At 41.6% G+C, this 19,912-nt stretch overlaps 2 protein-coding genes across 3 annotated transcripts; one reads left to right on the forward strand and one right to left on the reverse strand.

The window, feature by feature from the left end:
- Positions 1–4,790, reverse strand: NDUFA1 (NADH:ubiquinone oxidoreductase subunit A1). Its single transcript, XM_075835848.1, has 3 exons — positions 4,451–4,790; positions 1,486–1,575; positions 1–302 (listed from the first exon to the last, which is right to left on the reverse strand). The coding sequence occupies exons 1-3, from the start codon at positions 4,550–4,552 to the stop codon at positions 282–284; spliced, it is 213 nt and encodes a 70-aa protein (XP_075691963.1). The 5' UTR covers positions 4,553–4,790; the 3' UTR covers positions 1–281.
- A 142-nt stretch (positions 4,791–4,932) lies between these two features.
- On the forward strand, positions 4,933–17,213 carry UPF3B (UPF3B regulator of nonsense mediated mRNA decay). Of its 2 annotated transcripts, none has more exons than XM_075835846.1 (11): positions 4,933–5,110; positions 5,185–5,389; positions 6,621–6,727; positions 7,143–7,249; positions 8,865–8,963; positions 11,172–11,282; positions 12,198–12,241; positions 12,928–13,116; positions 14,679–14,824; positions 15,182–15,395; positions 16,341–17,213. In XM_075835846.1, exons 1-11 carry the CDS (start codon positions 4,959–4,961, stop codon positions 16,485–16,487), a joined length of 1,521 nt encoding a protein of 506 aa, XP_075691961.1. In that variant the 5' UTR covers positions 4,933–4,958; the 3' UTR covers positions 16,488–17,213. The 2 variants fall into 2 exon arrangements, with proteins under 2 accessions (XP_075691961.1, XP_075691960.1); XM_075835845.1 differs by having other exon boundaries at positions 4,936–5,110; positions 15,182–15,491.
- The last annotated feature ends 2,699 nt before the right edge of the window (positions 17,214–19,912 follow it).

Genomic DNA, 19,912 nt, shown 5'->3' on the forward strand with positions numbered 1-19,912 from the left:
CACATTTGTTACACTTTTTTTTATTTTACTGATGCAGCTCCTCACCTTCGAATGATTACAAGCCAGAGATCTAGGACAGCCAAGTTCTAGAGTATTGAGAGGTATGCAAGATGGAAACATTCAAACATTTCTTTGTTAAATTACCAACGTCAATGTTACCTTTCAGCAAAGCATTATAAATACAGACCAACAATTGTCATTGTGAAACTTAGAATATGTTTCTTTTACTTTGTACATAAAGACAAACATTTGGGAAAGATGTTCACGGTTAACAGTTCATCTTAATGGATATTTTCCAAGCCCTGAAAAAAAAAAAAAGATAAAAAAACAATTACACCGAATTATTCCATGTCAATAGGTTTGTAAAGTTTCTTAGCATACCAAAGATAAAATAGCATTACATAAGTTTAAAATAAACGTCAGAATAAAACTTGAATTGAAGAATTGTGTAAATTTTGGAATGTATCAATCTTCATCTACTAATCATAAATGTCATAAGGGTCACACCAGCCGGAGGACTGGCAGCTGGAACAAGAGGGTCATGGGATATAATCATGGGATATAAAGAAGCCTACACTTTGCATATGACTGTCTAAGTTGCGTCAGCGTGGTTTCCAAGCGTCATCAGTTTTTCTCGTCAGTTTTTCTTCCGTGCAACCACTTCCTGGTTTCACTTTTCTTTTTTTCACGCACCCATAGACCTTCATGTACACATCTGGTTTGGCAATGAGTGAATAGCCCCATCTAAATAGGTCAAAATTATATGCAGATTTATTTAAAACCGGCCGTGAAATACGTCCGATTTTCACCCGTTTTCACAGATCCCTCATAGACTTGAGTCTAATGAGGGATCCGGTAAAACGGGCAAAAATAGGACATGTCCTATTTTTTCCCAGGCCGTTCACACGGTCGGTTAAAAAAAAAAATGGCCTTGTGAACATCCTCATAGACATGTATAGATTTCAATGCAGCCGTGTGATGGCCGGTAAAAAAAAAAAAACATTCCGTCACACGGCCGAGTTTCCCTGTCGTCTGAATAGGGCCTAAAGAGGAGCAGGGGAATTGGAGTACTGTGAGGGAAAATGGATCTCCACCTCCTAGAAAGATAATAAGATAAAATACTCACCACATAATACTGTCCTATTTAAAGAAAAAATTAAAATAATAAAAATCCCACCTATTACATCTCTCCATTAAAACCAGTACCAGGATAACCATGGGGAACTCTAGTTGCCTGACCCCCACTGATGTGACTTTTATAACATGTCTTATTGGCATAACAAACGTCTAAGTTACAGACCAACATGTTCCCTGAATAACCTTGTACTTTTAGGTTTCCGTGATTTAGGACGGGGACATGCTGGGACTGTGTGCTCCCAATTATAGACCAGAAATAGAAAAACTCACAAGCTAATTCTGCAGCACAATATACACGAGCCAGTGCTAACAAGTTTCCAAACAGCGGTTACTTTTTTTTTTTCTTACTTTTGACTTATAATAGAGCTGCTCCCCAGAAACTCTCTTGTCCCTTTGTAAAAGATTCCACTGGTATGGTACCCGGGCGATCCTCTTCTCCTACATACGAAAACAAAATGTGTCACATCAAACAGGTCACATGTAGTTAGAATAATAGGAGAAATATTCTTTCACACCCATTATAGAGAAAAATAATGGGATTATTAAGGAAGGGCCAGATTCAAACAGCACCTGTAGCGTGGGTCGTGGTAACACAACAGGATCTGGAACGCACTCATTGTGCACATTTAAAGTCCCAGGACTTCTAGATGTGCGCCCGCAGTTACATGGGGTCTAAACACACTTAAGCCTCTTATTTCTAGCGAACGCTCACGACCGCTTTTTTTTAATCCTCCTAAAGTTTCATTCTAATCCTCAGTTAGGTACCAAAATGTATTTGGAAATGTAGCCATTAGATCATCTATTTCATAATCGAGAAACTTGACAGATAATAAACCATTTCCACTTTTTCCCTGTCGTTCTGTCTAAATCAGAATATAGGTAGATTTTTAATTGTTGCACCAACACATCTATTCTCGGGGTCATCGGCTCTAGACAGTTTTTTTAACAGACATTTTAGCCACTACCAGCGTGATCTGCACCAACATCGGTAAGATCATCAAGGAATCACATGGCACTAATGAATGAAAAAGAGGAGGTACAAGCAGCAGAACATCCCATAACCCCTAATATAATAGAAGACTATTTCCCAAAAGCGTTGGGAGTCAGCACAAAGCCACATGCCATAGATCAAATCAGTACTTGGGATTTGACATTTTGGGCATGCGTGAATTCTATCTGGATGAAGGGGACTCGGGGGAACGTTAGAAGACATAGATGGTTCTGAATTATGCAACAAATGTCCCCCCGTGTGTCCTCCCCCTTGTTTCCATGCTGAAAGCAATGATAGTTTAGTATGGAGAAGAGCTGAACTATTCCAGTCTCCTGCTAAAGCCGATTCTTACTAAAACATTTTTTTTAAAAGACTGATTGCAACAGTTTTTAGTAAGTGGCACTTGCCATACCACTTCCTGGTCAAAGAATAAACCCCCAAAAAAACACACCTTAACGTATAATCACGTACGTGCACTTCAAGGGAAGGCTTTGTTTCGCGCATTCCGACGTGCACCTACGTGACGGTGATCGTGTGGGCACAAAATCTCTGACAGCTGGGATTGGAGAACCCTTCAAGCCTGGCCGTTTAACCCCTTAAATGCCACGGTCAGTAGCGATCCCTACATTTAAGTGGTTTGACCGATGGAAAAAGACTCCTCTGCCACCCATTGGAGGCTGCCGATCTTTGTCCACCAATGGGTTTAACCCGTGCGTTCACCGTGCAGGTTAAATAATGTTATATTGTATGACAATACTAAGAAATACGAAGCCAATGCTAAGGCTACATTCACCCGAGCATGACAGATTTATGCGCGTAAATCTGGTCCATGTGCGATGCGTTATTGTATCTGTGCTTTGTAAGTGGCATGTATTTTTCACGCACTTGCAAAGCACTTTTTTTTTATGGAATTGATGCGCAAATCACGCGGATCTGTACATCTGTGAGCTGTCCGTGGTTTTCACGCATCCCTTGACTTCAATGGGCATGTAGGTACGTGAAAACGCACCAATATAGGACATGTAGTGAGTTTTAAGGTATGTTCACACGGCTTATTTATAGACGTAATTCGGGTGTTTTACGCCTCAATTTACGTCCGAAAATGCGCCTCGATAGCGTTGGCAAACATCTGCCCATTCATTAGAATGGGTCTTACGATGTTCTGCGCCCGCGTCAAAGAAGTGCCTGTCACTTCTTCAGACGTAAATGGAGCCGTTTTCCATGGACTCTATGGAAAACAAGCTCCATTTAACGTCCGTAATGGACGCAGCAAAAAGCGCCTCAACATGCCATTACGGCTGAAATTACGGAGCCGTTTTCTCGTTACGGACACTGCCGTGTGAACATACCCTTATACAACGGACTCTCACTGTGTGAAAATTCCTGCATGTGTGAACAGCCCCATTGAAATCAATGGGTCCTTGTGCTGTGAGTGATTTACACGGATGAGTTTTACGCTTGTCTGAACGAGCCCTTAGAAAGAATAGGTGCTAGAAAGCCAACATTTAGGCAAAATAAAAACAGGTCTTTTTTTAATGTATACTCAATAAAATTATTATTTAAAAATGCTGTAATGCATGAGATCTAATACAAGCGTTTCAAAAATATCATAAACCCTTGATAATGTACATGCCCATGTAGTCTTAAACCAACCAAAAGGACGTTCACCCCAACGCATATTTCGGGAAGGGGTTAAGTTATCGGTATAGGATTGCAGCAACCTTTTACTGGCCCAGCCGGTATCCACATAAAGAAGATGGCGCCGGTGAAAGTTTTCTGCAGCTAATGTTGTTAAAAAAATTAAAATAAAAATTACCTTTTAAATCCTTCTGCCGCTCCAGCACAAACGTTCCAATGGTTCCTGCAGCGATTACGTCAAACCCTCGTGATTGGTTGCATCAGTCACATGAAGTCATCGCTACAGGACCAACGGGGGCCACTGCAACGTCGCTGCTGGAGCGGCAGGAGAAATTAAAAGTTGTTTAAAACATTTTTTTAGTTTAAAATGTTTTATAACATTTTTTTCTTTTTATAAATCGGGTCTGATGTCTGATCAGGGCTCTGAATTTACAGGGGGCACTGTGTGTGGCACTAATATAGTTATATGGGGCGTTGCCTGTGGCACTATTTTCAGGGGGCACGGTGTGTGTGACATGATTGTATTCAGGGGGCGCAGTATAATTGTAGGGAGAGGGTTAGGCTGACATTTTTAATGTGTATGGCCACCTCTTTTACCATAAAGGCATTGTAACACACCCACTTTATACGCCTGTCAACCTGGCCAGTATTTTGGGGTGGGAAAAGTGGTAACCAGGCACTCACCTTGCCCCCGTTGGTGAAGCGGTGAATGCATATGGTGGCTACACCAGGAACCGTGAGACAAGCCGTCATAATCGCTAACCCAGGCAGGATTTCGTACCACATGACGCCGTTCCTCCGGTCTCCACAGTAGGTTTACCCAAGTCAGACGGGAGGTGCTCAGGGTCACTTTGCTAGACCAGCATGCACAGCGCGCCTGTAACGTCCCACAAGTCAGACATATTTGCAACTGGCAAACCCGTTAACTAAAAATAGAAATAACTATAGAATCAAAAGAGGACGTTATTTAGCGTCTATGTTTATTATAATAAATAACTGAACTAGTATTATTTCATTTTTTGCAAACATTTGCACATATCGGCAATGACGCCAACATGCGGAAGTCAATGAAAAAAAATATCTCAAGAGGCTCGTTGACATCTCGCGAGAAAAAAGTAGAAGCCCAGCAACAGATGACGTCAGTTCGCGGCCATGTTGTGAAGGGAAAAGTTCCCACAATGACAGATAACCTATGCATAGAAATAAGTTCGTTTACAATTCTTTATTAGGTTTTATACACATAAACAAGGCACATATGACGCCCCGGGCGGCTACGTCGCTTCCCTGTGTCCATTGGGGGAGGAATGTGCATTTCCTACGAGAAAAGCCAGTGGTATTTGTCAGGTAATTCCCCTCCTAAGGTGGCGGCTGTTTTGTTCTACTGACAGTCACGTGACTCTATTTTCGTCCTATCACAGAGCGGACAGGAGATTGCTGAGGAGAAGTGGAGCACTGGAGTCAGTTAGTTTTGTACGTCAAGCTCTGGTTTCCGCCTCCCTAAAGAAAGCCATGAAGGAAGACAAGGAAAACACAAAACCCAAGGAGAAGAAAGGGGAGCAGCTTGCTGCGGAGGATGTGGACAGATCCGAAAGGGTGAAGGAGAAGAAGGAAGTCATGAGCAAGGTGAGGAGGAGCAGGCCTTGTACCCACATGGGAGTCACAGGGTGACACTTGTCAGGAGCATGTCCCTCACAATACACCGTCATTTGTGACACTATACAACTTGTGCTGCACTACACACTTCTATGTGATCTGTATGGACTAATACTGCAGGGCTCGATATGAGGAGATCTTAATTGTGGTGTAGTTTGGCGTATGCTGTATTCCTCAAAATGCAATGTTTTGGTTTTTTAACCTGTAACCTTATTGTAAAAATCCATTAATCTTACAATTTTAATCGTTCGGAATAGATGTATCACTATGAAATCAAATATGTTGCGATACATGTTATGTTATCACGCCCCAAGAGGTAAACATTAGAATGATTGTAGCAGGTAGGCTCCCCGACAGCCTTGTCATTCATACATACAGCACATGTAATAAGTGCCAGCTATTCTGCTTTATGGAGTGGTATAGACACGTTCTCCCCCAATGTTAAAGGGGTATTCCTATTTCAGAATGTTATGACATGTGGCTAGGATCTGGGAACCTCGCTGATCAGAGAGACTGAGTTCCCTTTAGGTTTCAAGTGATTAGGGCTGTGCAGGCAAAATGTGAATGAGCAATTCAGCTTCTTCATTCTGAGGATCAGTGGGGTCCCGGCCATTTAACCCCTGCCGATTTGTAATTGTCGGAAAACCCTTTAAGTTTGAGTCAGCAACTTTTTTCTTATTAGCGGATGTGAAATTATCAGAATGTTAGTATTAGATGGAGAGTTACAAGTTGTCCTACCATACAAATTAAAGGGGTTTTCCCATCTTGGACATGCTGTGGATATGCCATAAATGTCCTATAGATTCGGGTCCCACCTTTTGGGATCTGCACTTATCTCTAGAAGGGGGTCCCCTGCCCCACTTGTCCCTCTCCGGCCACTGTGTGACGAGGTAGTTGAGAGTGCAGAAACAGCTGAGCTACGCTGTTTCTGGTACCCTTATAGAAGTGTATGGGAGTTCTGTAAACCGTGGAGCACGGCGAGCTATGCGGTTTCCAGGAGCTACAGAAATAGCATAGCTTGCCGTGCTACACTGCTTCCGGAACCTCCGTTCACTTCTATTGGGGTTACAGAAACTGCGTAGCTTAGCGAGCTCCCAGAGAGTAGACCCGCATCTATCGGACACAGGATATGCAATGAATGTTGTGCAAGATCAGAGAACCCCTTTAAGATTTATTTAACTAGAAATTCTTGTTTTAATAGGTCGTGATCCGTCGTTTGCCTCCAAGTCTTACCAAAGAGCAGCTGGAAGAACATCTTCAACCTCTGCCAGATCATGATTATTTTGAGTTTTTTGCAAATGACACCAGGTAATTACAATTGGTGCAATGACAAACCTCATTGTTTATTAGTACATTCTCACATCACACCGTGTTACTTACGCCCCCTGCACACGGCCGTAGCCGTAATCCTGGCCCGTGATTAAGGCTGCGGACTGTCACCCACATTTGTGGGCCGTGCTCCTATTATAAAGTATGGGAGAACGTGACGGTCCGTAAAATCCAAAAATAGGACATGTCCTACTTTTTACGGAGATTTTCTATAGCCTGAACACCTTCCGGTAAATATATGGGAAGGTGTCCGTGGGCAATAGAAATGAATGGGTCCGTACTTTGATCCGTAATAGCGATCAAAATGACGGCCGTGTGCATGGAGCCTTATTATTAGATTGGTTGCATATCTTTCTCTCTCATACAAATATTTTTTTCTTGTCTTGTTCCACAGCTTATTTCCTCATATGTTCTCAAGGGCATATATCAATTTTAAAAGTCCAGATGAAATAATGTTATTCAGAGATCGCTTTGATGGCTATGTGTTCATTGATCATAAAGGTTTGTTGTCTTCATTCTAACAGTTTTATTGGCTTATTGCTTGAGGAATAATATGAAAACTTGTTCTATATTCATTTTAAAGAAGACATGTCTGCTCTCCTGACGTGTCTGTTTTTGAAGTATCTTTTCTTAGAACTCTGCGTTGTACCGTTCCTCTGTTATTCCTCCTACAAATTTTGTAATAAATTGACAACTGGGTGTTACCAGTTGGGGGGAGTGTCCCTACACTTATCTGACAGTCAGTGCTGTCAGTGTTACTGTATACAAACACACCTCTTTGACAACCGGACTGGTAACACCCAGTTTTCAATTTATTAATACATTTCAAGGAAGAATACCAGAGGAATGGCATAGCCCAGAGTTCTAAGTAAAGATGCAGCAGAAATTTTATGGGGAATACTAGTAGTCACTAAAACAGAAATGTCAGGAGATGTGACAGGTTCTTTTTAAAGGGGTTTTCAAACTAATAACATTTATCACCTTTCCAAAAGATAGGTACTGTATGTTAGACTGCTGGGACCCTCATGGATCACTAGTACTGGAAACCCAGTCTCCCATTCCTTCCCAATAGCTTGTCCACAGCGAGGAGGAGTTGTGTGGAGTAGCTTTTAATCATGCACACTGCCGCTCCATATAACTTCAGGGAGATGCAAAATTTGTGGGTGTGCTGGTGAGAGACAACAGGAAACTGAGATCCCCCACACTAAGCATCTGGAGCCATGCTGACTGCAGTGCATCCCACATTTGCTGGAGATGATCGAGGTGATCTCACAGATGCTCAATTGGGTTCAAGTCTGGCGAATAAGGGGGCCAGGGAAGTACTTGGAAGTCTTGGTCGTGCTCTTCCAACCACTGTGACATTTCCACACGTGTGACTTCTCGCATTGTCTTGCTGGAAGATTCCATCTGCCCCAGGGAAGACAAACCGCATATATGGGTGGACGTGATCTGCAACGATGGATTCATACCCAAATCGGTTCAGAATGCCTTCCACATGGATGAGTGGGCCCAGAGAATGCCATTAACAAATTCCCCAGGGCATAACGCTGCCGCCACCAGCTTGTGTTCTTCCAGCAATGGTAGCAGGGTGTTTGTTCTCTGATGTTTCTCACCTGACACGCCAACGTCCATCCATTCGATGAAGCAGAAAACGTGACGGAGAAGGCAACCCTTTGCCAATCATTGGTGGTCCAATTCCGACACTGCTGTGCAGATTGAAACTTTTTTTTCCGGTGTCCTTTGTTATCATAGGAGCAGTGACCATCCGTCCGCTTCGGAGCCCCATATGCAGTAGGGTTCGCTGAACTGTTGTTTTAGACACACATCTGGTAGTGCCCTGGTTAATTTTCGCAGTGAGCTGCTCCACTGTAGAGTGTCGTTCGGCCCTCGCACTTCTTTATAGCTTATGTAGTTCTATTTCTGTTGGGGAATATTGTAGCCAGTGTGATGTCCTTCACAGCTCCGGATTCCTATTCTCAGATATTGGGACACTGTCACACACATGACATTTCACACTATAGTTTTGTAGATTGAGCGAATTTACTTCTAGATAGAACGTAGAGTAGATTAAAGTGAAAACAATAATCTGATACCAATCTCATTGTTTTTATTACAGGTCAAGAATATCCAGCCATCGTGGAGTTTGCCCCTTTTCAAAAAGTGGCAAAAAAGAAAAGCAAGAAAAAGGATTCCAAGGCTGGAACGATTGAAGACGGTAAAACATGAGTAATATAAAGTCATAAAAACAGTTTTCTGCCATATCCCATTTATAATGCTTTTTAGCACTCGTCATTTTTCCAAATAAACATTGCATGTTAACTCTTTGGGTATTATTCTGCATTATTCAAAAAAATCATGTCAAATGTATAGAGTTTGGTTATGATTTGGGGACCTTAAAGCCTATGAAAACCTTTTTGATTCAAATTTATTTTTTTTATGTACATTTTTGCGCATACTAAACATTCTTCTAATATGGGTTTATTAAAAAATTTAATTTGTTTTAGCACTGGAGCCTCTATGTCTCTACTATATATAGAAGCTGCATAACGCTGCTATATGCCAAATCTGTCAATCAGCTGGACTGACCACTTGGCTGACAGGAGCTCCTGTGTGCTTGCAATACATAATATAACTCTAAAGGTATGTGCACACACAAAATTAAAAACGTCTGAAAATACGGAGCTGTTTTCTAGGGCAAACAGCTCCTGATTTTCAGAAGTTTTTTAAGCCACTCGCGATTTTCGCTGCGTTTTTTACAGCCGTTTTTCAAGCTGTTTTTCTATAGTCAATGAAAAACGTCTGCAAAAACGGCTGAAAAAGTGACATGCACTTCTTTTTCGCGGCCTGCTTCCGATTTTTCAGCCGTTTTTTGGGACATTTTATGGCTCGAAAAACGGCTGAAAACACTACGTGTGCACATACCCTTATACCGATCAAATCTAAGCTGATTGTGTGTCAGAGGCTGACTGACAGATTGGACTTACAGCGGCATTATGCAGCTTCTATATGTAGTTTAATACATAGAAGCTGCAGGTCTAAACAAAATAAATTTTTAAATAAAATTATCTTAGAAAAAGCGTAATCTCCCTGTAACCTGTCATTTACAGCGTGATCTCGCGAGATTACGCTTGCTCTGCTGTAAGTACCACAACGTTAACAAAGTGTCGGGATTTTGAATAGACATCCCGTCCTGGCTGGATGGAATGTCTATTCACCGTCAGGACACTTCAGTAACGTAAATATGTCCGTATAAGACAGTACATAGCGAACAACGCAGTGTTACTATGTGCTGACTAAATGAATGGAGAGGAGTGCATGAGGCTGATTGGTCAGCATCATACACTCCTCTGTACAACGCCCACTTGATCTAAAGTAAAAACACGCCCAGTTGGGCATTAAGAAAGTAATTAGCATAAAGCTAAAATCGCTAATAACGTGGTAAAAATAATAGTTTTTCTAAATAAAAAGCACTGCTGTCACCTACATTATAGCGCCGATCTCCTTATGTAGGAGATACGGCACTTATGTGGTGACAGAGCCTCTTTAAGTGAAACTGTGCTGAGGCATCATGGGATTGATAGCATAGCACAGGAAGAGAAAGCAGACTGAAATCTAAATTTAATATAGTGTCTGATCGCAGGCAGACTAGATGCCGGACTGCAGGGAAGCGAAAATATACATAAAAGAAGTGCAAAGCTGAATAGACGATGCAGTACTGGAAAGTTGTGTTTCCACTGGAGGTCTTCTTTAAACACGCCTCCTTTCTTATCAGTGGCTCAGGCTGCTACTTAGGCATCCTTATGCTTTACACTGCAGCTCTGTTTGTTTAGATTGTCTATTTTATAAAACACAAATCCAGCACAAGCTCACTAGGAAGTCCATGCATGGAGAGATTATAATGATACTGCTGTAATGTAAGGCTTCGTTCACATCTGGGTCACGGCTCCGTTCCGTCTCAGCTTTCCGTCGGAATGGAGCCTTGACTGACACGTTTGTCTCCGTTGTGCAAGGGTTCCGTTGTATTGACGGAATCAATAACGTAGTGGACTGTTTTCCATTTGTGTCAGTCAGGGTCCCGTTCCGATGGAAAACTTTGGGAACGGGACCCTGATGCAGATGTGAACGAAGCCTTCATCAACTACAAGCACCTTCAGAGAGAAAGAAGGTTATCCGGTTATTCCCACACACAGACTGCACAAAATTATCCCCCATTACAGGAGCATCTGGAGGTCCTCTTAAAAAATATAGTCATCACGTTATTTTCTAATCAGAAGAGTTTAATAACTAGTGATCTCTGCTTAGTGTTCTATTTTTTTATTTCTTTTTCCTGGTCTGTCTTCCCGGACTACTCAATGCCACGTTAAATAAATATTACCATATATGTAATATTTATGGTGTATATTATACGTGTCTCCTTTTTTAGATCCAGAATACAGAAAATTTTTAGAGTCCTACAGCATGGATGACGAGAAGCTTACTTCCACCCCAGAGACTTTGTTGGAAGAAATAGAGGCAAGAAACAAAGAAATGATCGGTAAAGCAAAATATAGTCTTATTCAATAATCTTATTATTTTAGTCAAGCATGCGGAGCTGTGTCGTAAAAGAGTCAACCTAAGATTGCAGTCGCTTTAAACACGGCCGGCTCCAGGTTTGTTAGCCCTTGAGCGACCGAGGCTTAAGGTCCTATTACACGGGCCATTGATCGGGCAAACTAGCGTTCATATAAATGCTCGTTCCCGAAAATTGCCCTATGTAATTAGGACAACGATCAGCCGATGAACTACAAAACGCTCATTCGTCAGGTGACCTGCTCTTTTATACAGAATTAAAAATCATCGTTGTCGGCAGCACATCTTCCTGCGTAATCGGGGAGATGCGCTGTAGACATGATGAAAATGTATGGGGACGAGCGATTGGAGTAACGATCACTCATCCCTATACATAAGCAATCATTGCTCCGTGTAAAAGGAGCAAACTAGTGCAGATCAACGAGCTGTCTCCTTAATTGGCCCTCGTTTACATGGCCCAGATCTGCGCCGTGTAATAGGACCGCTAGTGGGCCCTTTTGGGGTGCAACTTAAGCAGCGGCAGAAACTAGACACCGAACATGAGAAGTTACGCCCCCTTTGTGCTCCTGTCTAATAGTTAGGCCCCCTTTTTGCCGCCATATAGAACTTAGGCCCCCTTTGCGCCCACCGCCATGTAAAGTGAAATTGCAGCATAAAGCACCCAGCAGCCAAGTGCCCCCCCCCCCCCCCCCCCCACGGAGCAGTGGGCCTAGCACTTGCTAGGGTTCGCAGGGTGCTGATGCCAGCCCTGGCTTTAAAGGTACAATTTATCTTCCATTGAAGCATATGACTATAAAAACATTACACTTATAATAGTCTGGCAATCTGTATTCTAAGAAACTCTTTTGGATTGCTATTGATTTTTTCCTTTGTTTTACAGCTAAGAAGACCACTCCCTTGTTAAGCTTCTTAAAAAATAGACAGGTAAGCATTTAAGTTGAAAAGATTAAAAAAAATAAAATTAAAATTACAGTATTAAAAATAGAAGCAAATACGCCAACAAGGACAGATGTTGGTGCCTCACTAAGTGTCTAGAAAAGGGATATGGCTTTGAATGTGCCAAGAGGTGGTATGAAGACGAGAAAAGTATCTAGCAAGATGCTCCAAGACGCGTCTTCTATTTACTGTTTTACGCGAGACAGATTTTTATTTTATTTTTTTAAAGGGGGAGGACTGAGGAAGATACTCAACATTTATAGGCGATATATTACAAAGTGGTTTACATGTAATCAATTATAACTATAGATAGGCTTTAAAGTGTGACATTCAAATAGGCCAGGATCAGGAGATGTATGGCCAGCCTCATTAATAGGGTATGGCATATTGCTAGGATATTTTGATCGGTGGAGGGTTTGACCCCTGCCGATACACAAAACGGGGGTAGAGGTCCCTTCAGAATCTCTCAGGTGAATGACTGTTGTAGTGGACGGCAGCACTGCGGCCCTTTCATTCTTAGGGTCAGTACAGGGTAATAGCAGTTGGCATATTCTAACTTCCTATAGTGGAAAAGTCCCTTTAATGAGAATATTTTACTGATAAATTAGGAACCAACATTGCGACAACGTGAGTTCATTGTTTTCTCCTGTTCAAATTTTTTGGGGGTTTACCAGAGAATAAGAGATGAAAAGCGTGAAGAAAGAAGGCGGAGAGAACTTGAGCGGAAAAGATTGCGTGAAGAAGAAAGAAAGAAGTGGAAAGAGGATGAGAGAAGAAAAAGGAAAGAAGCAGAAAAACAAAAGAAATATGAAAGGACTCCAGAGAAAGAAACTGAAAGAGCAAAAGATGAGCCTAAAATTAAGGTGCCCAAAATCACACACAGTCGTTATTTAACTCCATGCTTTATGCGTATTCCAATATATTCAAATGAGTGTACCCATAGTAATATATACTAGTCCTTTATCGATGAATTAGAATCTAATCAAAAAGTTTAATTTATTTCAGTAATTCAATTAAAAAAGTGAAACACATATTATATAGATTTATTACACACACTGATCTATTTCCAGCATTTTTTTTATTTTAATGTTTATAATTATGGCTAACCGTTAATGAAAACCCAAAATTTTGTCTCTCTGAATCTTGAACTTTTACCCAATATTCACATTTTCTAAGTTCAAGACACTCATTGGGACACACACTAATCAGCGAATCAACACAAAACACCTGCAAAGGTTTCCTAAGCCTTTAAATGGACTGGTCTGTTGCTCAGTGTCCAAAGTCCTGTTTTCAGATAAAAGTAAATTTTGCATTTCATTTGGAAATCAAGGTCCCAGAGTCTGGAGGAGGAGTGGAGCGGCATCAATCCAAGTTGCTTGCGGTCCAGTGTGAAGTTTCTACAGTCAGTGATGGTTTGGGGAGCCATGTCATCTCCTGGTGTTGGTCCGCTGTGTTATATCAAGTCCACAGTCAGCGCAGCGTCTACTAGGACATTTTAGAGCACTTCATGCTTCCCTCTGCTGACAAGCTTTATGGAGACGCGTATTTCATTTTCCAGCAGGACTTGGCACCTGCCCACACTGCCAAAAGTACTAATACCTGGTTTAATAACCAAAGTATTGCTGCGCTTGATCGTCCAGCAAACTCACCTGATCTAAACCCCATAGAGAATCTATGGGGTATTGTCAAGAGGAAGATGAGAGACACCAGACCCAACAATGCAGACGAGCTGAAGGTCGTTATCAAAGCAACCTGGGCTTCCATAACACCTCAGCAGTGCCGCAGGCTGATCGCCTCCATGCCACGCCGCATTGATAACACCTCAGCAGTGCCACAGGCTGATCGCCTCCATGCCACGCCGCATTGATGCAGTAATTCATGCAAAATGAGCCTCGACCAAGTATTGAGGGCATATACTGTACATACTTTTCAGTAGGCCAACATTTCGGTATTAAAAATCATTTTTGAAATTGGGCTTATATAATATTCTAATTTTCTGAGATACTAAATTTTGGGTTTTCATTAAGTGTTACCATAAACATCAACATTAAAAGAAAAAAATGCTGGAAATAGATCACTCTGTGTGTAATGAATCTATAGAATATAGGAGTTTTACTTTTTGAATTGAATTACTGAAATAAATTAACTTTTTTATGTTATTCTAATTCATTGAGAAGGACTAGTATATTGTCAGTCATATGTCCAGCATCTATAAAAGTATTTATGTTGCTACGTTTCAGCACCTTCCAATAGACAAATATTTGCGGTATTGATGAATTCTCGCCAGCTGCGCACCAAGCATCGTGGTCAGTGGTGTTATGTTTCCTATGCTTCAGCATCTATTATAATCTTCAAGAACTGCCTATTACTTTTGTAGCTGATGTTGGTTGCTGTTACTAAAGTACAACTTTTGCTGTCTCCTTAGCTTCTTAGGAAGCCTGAGAAAGATGAGGAACGAGAATCCGAAAAGAAGTTTAAACCCAGAAAACTAGACAAAGAGAACGTGAGAGAAGAGCGTAGCTCTACAACCAAGAGATCAGACGGAGAACCTGGAGAAGAAAAGCTGAAACGGTAAGCTATCCTTTTTTTATTTTTTATTTTTTATTTTTTAAACTTTGGTGAGCCTACACTTCTATATTAGGATTTTCATCCTGGAATTCTCCTACTTGTAAAGTGAGATATTCAGATAAACATATTTTAGGGAATTTCTATTTCTGCAGTTTCCTAACATTAATTTAGGTGAACGCATTCTATCACCTATCCCCGAAATACTATTACACTGTATTGTTAAATACAACTCTGTTGCTTGACATGTTTTTGGAATGCGTTTCAGAGGTTAATTTCTTCTCTAAAAGTATTAACCGCAACAAAAATCTGCAATGAAAAATAACATTTTATTCAGTTTTGTGTGCTCCTCTCGAATTTCAGAGGTGAAGATGACCATATCAAGGATTATAGAGATAAGGATTACAGAGATAAAGATTATGATTTAGAGCGACGTGCAAGAGAAAAGGAGAAACAGCGATATCATGAAGATGAACGGCGTAAGCAGAGAGATCGATATGAGAAAGACCGATGTTTCCGAAGACGAGATGATGATTTTAGGAAGGAACGGGAAGTAGTTAGAGTAAGAAAGCAGGAGGTTAGTGAATCTCAGTCGACCACTGATAAAGCAGAGCGTCCATCCCGAGAAGAAAAGAAAGAAGATATGGTCAAAAGAGATCGAATAAAGAACAAGGTGGGATTGGTTATCTTATCTTTCACCAAAGTCCTATATATTATCTTGTTTGAATTATATAGGACATTAATAAGGAAACCATGTTAATAGACCAGCTTTTGCATCCAATCAGGGGACCACTAGAGCTGTCACTCCGAGCAGGGTGGAGGGGCTGGCAGCTTTCTCTAAGGAGAGCCTAGGAGCACTTGCACATCAAGGGACCACCTCAGGGGCAATTGCAACCGTGGTGCTGGGGAAATTAAATGTAAATTTCTCGGTCATGCAAATTCTATGACCAGGACAACCGTTATCGTTACAATGCCCGCCCCTTTCCCTATATAGCGCAGTTAGCCGTTTTTAAGGCCTCAAAACTGCTGGCAGATTCTCTTTAATATTGTCAAATTCATAAGCAAAAAAATTAATCAGCAAATTGAAGAGCATGACTGCACTCACCTTTAAATTTGCAGTGTCAGTACTAAATAATCTCACAGCAATGCAATACTTGTTAGAAAGGACCCCTGACGTAAAGCAATCCGCTGTAATCTGTGGGGAAACCCAGCAGTAAGTGTTCAATTTCCCTGCAGCGCCACCACAGGGGAAATTAAGCATTATACAGTGTCAAGTCAAATCAATGGGTTGTCTGTGTAATACAGGACAGGACAGACCCTCCAGAGTATGATACTCTCTCTGTAGCCTCTCACCACTCTGTCCTAGAGAGAGATGAGGATCCTGAAAAGAAGACCCCTCTAATAACTCAGAATTCCCTAAAAAGGTTTTCTAAACTGAACAACCCCTTTTAAGCTTTACTAGGACATTACATTGCAAGCTTTTGTCAATATCTTTTTCAGTATTTTTCTTTTTTTTTTAAAGGATCGCCCTGCAATGCAATTCTATCAACCTGGGGCAAGAAGCCGGAGCAGGTTAACACCGTGTGATGAGAGCCCTCCCAAATCCAATGATCAGACTACAGAGCAGAAGCAGGAGAGTGAGACCAATGATACCCTTAAAGGCGAGTAAGGAGCTGGAAGATTTGCAGTGTCCTGCCCGTTGTGACAACCAAAGAAAACAAACTCTGCAATCCAGAAGTGCCTTCACAGAGAAGGAATCGGGAACAGTGTCCGGAGGAAAGGCATAGAGGTGCCTATATGGTGTAGAACGTGCAGAGTTTGGCTCCGAATCCATAATGGGTTCACATAGCAACAAGACTGCTGGTGGAACGCTTAGATTTATAGTACTGTAGTGGAAATGGTGAGAGGAGAGTGTGACAATCTCAAGTTTACAATATCTTGTCTTGTGGCCTTAATGAAACACGAATCCTCCATTCCTGTATTGGCAGAGGGTTATGACAGAGGAATATTTCTGAGTGTTCCAGCCCAGTATTACATGGGTTGTTCCCATAGAGCTTGCCCTGTATTTCAGTTTTGCTGTGTAAGTGTTAATAAAGATTTAGCGTTTTATTCCTTTCTCTTACATTGGACATTCTGGAGACAAGAACGATCGCTGCTCTAAAATGCTGACAAGACTCAGAATAATGCTGTCATTTTTGGTTTTCTGAATTATTTTCATACAAATCTTTATTACTTGCAATGAGAGAATTCTACTTGGCTTGTTCACAGGCACGCAATGTCTTATTTTATCAGGCCTGGATCGTATAAAGCATTCACTATATTAAATAAATGTAACCTACATGATTTCTTAAAAAAAATTTCTAGAAAAAATTAAATTTCGATTTTGAATCTAGAACCATGCTTTTGTCATTTCTGTATTTGGCAGAATTAATCACAGTGCACGAATAAACAAGAATGTAGCATCCTGATGGCATAATATGATGGAAATAATAAATATTTTTTTTCTTCAAATGATCAACATTACATTATCTGGAGTAAGGGCTTATTCACACAAACTGGATAATCGTTTTGGTTTTTTTAACGGCCATCACATGGGCACATTAAAATCAATGCACTTTTATGGGGCTATTCACATGGCCGTTTTTTTAACGGATTGTCTGAACGGCCGTGTCAAAATAGGACGTCATATTTTTGCCCGTTTTCGGGGATCCCCCAATAGACACAAGTTTATGCGGGATCTGTGAATTTCGTTCCCGCACTGGTGAAATATGGCCGTTTTTCACTGCCAATTTGACACCTGTTCGTGTGAATAAGCCCTTAGGCCGCATGCACGGGGCTTGTATTGCAGATCGGATTTGTACGCAGCCAAAATAGGTACTTGTAGAAGTGTGGGGCCCTACTGTACTTCAAAAGCCTCCGAATTCATACGGAAGCATACAGAGGTTTTTTTTCTTCTGTCAGGTTCCATACGAATCTGACTTGTGGCACGATCCATTGAATGATCTGTTACATTATTTTTCCCTTTGTTGGTTCCTGAAACTAGATGTTAAGCAGTTAAATTGTGCTGCATCCCCTTGCACGTACTATTTGCAAATTCTTCATTGCTGGAGACTAAGATTTGATTTGTCCAGGTGAAATTTCTGCGACTGAAAATCATTACCAATTATCTGAATGGGGGTTGTTTCTCCAGCAAGCACATGGATTTCTGCAAGTTCCTTCCAGATGGCAGTATTTGATGGCAGTATTTCCCGGACCGAATACACTGCAGGGAGCCGGGCTCCTAGCATCATAGTTATGTACGATGCTAGGAGTCCCTGCCTTGCTGCGGGACAACTCTCCCGTACTGTAATCATGTTGAAATACTGCCGACATACGGTCCGTATATGCTCGTGTTAATCCGGCCTAAGTCTACTGGCAGTTGTTACAGAACTGAGTCTAGGTTTAAAAAGTAGTGTAGCTCCAGTCTGCTAATAGATGAAAAAAAGAGTATGCCTAACCAAATCAAGTCAGCTGATCATTTGTACAATAAAGTGAAGTAGGAGGTATAAGCGAAAGAAAGTGCCGGAATTCCCTGGTATAGCACCAATATGGAGATCTTGGCCGCTTTAGACCATATTCACTGCAAGATAGTTTCCTACCAATGTGGGATTGCCAGTACTGCTGGTAGGAAATATTATTATATTTTTAAACAGTGATCCCACCATTCAGTGTCGGCCTGGGGTACCTTGGGACCTCAAGAGGAAATAATTTACAGGTACAAGTTTATGTCTACTTTGCATCATAAATGTTCTACTGGTATTGCACACACATCTCATCCAATCCAGCATCATGACATGTCATTTATGACCACATGTTAAAGTGATTGTCCAGTCCCTAAAAATTGTTGGGTTATCCTCAGGATAAGCCATCAATAGCTGATGGGTTGGGCAGCTGTTTTGATATGGGTGCAGTGCTCGTACGAGCGTTGCTTCCCCTTAATTTCTACTTGCTCACTGTGAATCGTCGACACATGTAGCAGCGATTCACAGGTTTTGCAGCCTTCTGCCATTCGCTTCAATGGGAGAAGAAGGCTGCAATACCTGTAACTACGGAGTCCCCCGGCCAGAGCATCTGAAACAGTCTGGCTAGGGTCTCCAGGACTGGGGGACCCCCTAAAGTCATTGTCCATACAGCTGTGGATTCATATATGGACAGTGACGTCAAGAGTTTTCCCAAGACAGAAGTGCCTGGCCAGAGCGCTTGTGATGCTCTGGCTGAGGACTCCCTAGTTAAAAATTCTTGACATCACTGTCCATATATGGACAGTGACGTCAGGGGCTTCCCTGGGCACAGTGCATTAAGTAGCTCTCTGCCCGGCGATGTCGAGCAATGTATTATCTCCGTAATTGTAATGTCCTGTAGAATAAATATTTCTACAGTGAAAAAAGTAAAATAAATATTAAACACTAGTACCATTGAAAAATACAACTCCTCTAGCAGTAAGTAATCACTCAAAGGGTAAGTTCACACAGGGCAGATTTGTTGCAAAAATGCCTGGGACTGAATATCAATGGCCGGCTGCTAGTGGCGCCACTGGGCATGGGGGGGCCTGAGACGGTGAGCGGCACGGGCCCCCTCATGCCGCGGGCCCTGTAGCAGCCGCTATGGCTGCTACAGCGGTAGTTACGCCACTGTCAATGGAGTTCTTTCTGCAGAATGGATTTCTGCGTGAATGGGACAATTGCAGAACTTTCTTCAACAAACCTGCTGCGTGTGAATATAACCAGTTACATCAACTGAAAAATAAAGTTATGGCTAAAGTGGCAAAACCAGAAATATCCCGCATACAAGAGTAGGCGAGCGTTAGAAAGGTTCAGGGATCCCATTTTCACATATCTTATAATAGATTAAGAACAGAACGTATGTGTCATGATTCAGGGACCCAGTTGGATGAAGATGGCTGCACTGACGATCTTGCAAACTAAAACACAGAGGGAGATTTGTCAAAACTAGTGCAAAGGAAAAGCATAGCAGTTGCCCATGGCAACCAATCAGGCTTCTGCTTTCATGTTTCCAAAGGACCCCTGCAAAATGAAAAGTGGAAACTGATTGGTT

This window comes from Rhinoderma darwinii, chromosome 8 (assembly GCF_050947455.1).
Source record: "Rhinoderma darwinii isolate aRhiDar2 chromosome 8, aRhiDar2.hap1, whole genome shotgun sequence".
NCBI classification, from domain to species: Eukaryota; Metazoa; Chordata; class Amphibia; order Anura; family Rhinodermatidae; genus Rhinoderma; species Rhinoderma darwinii.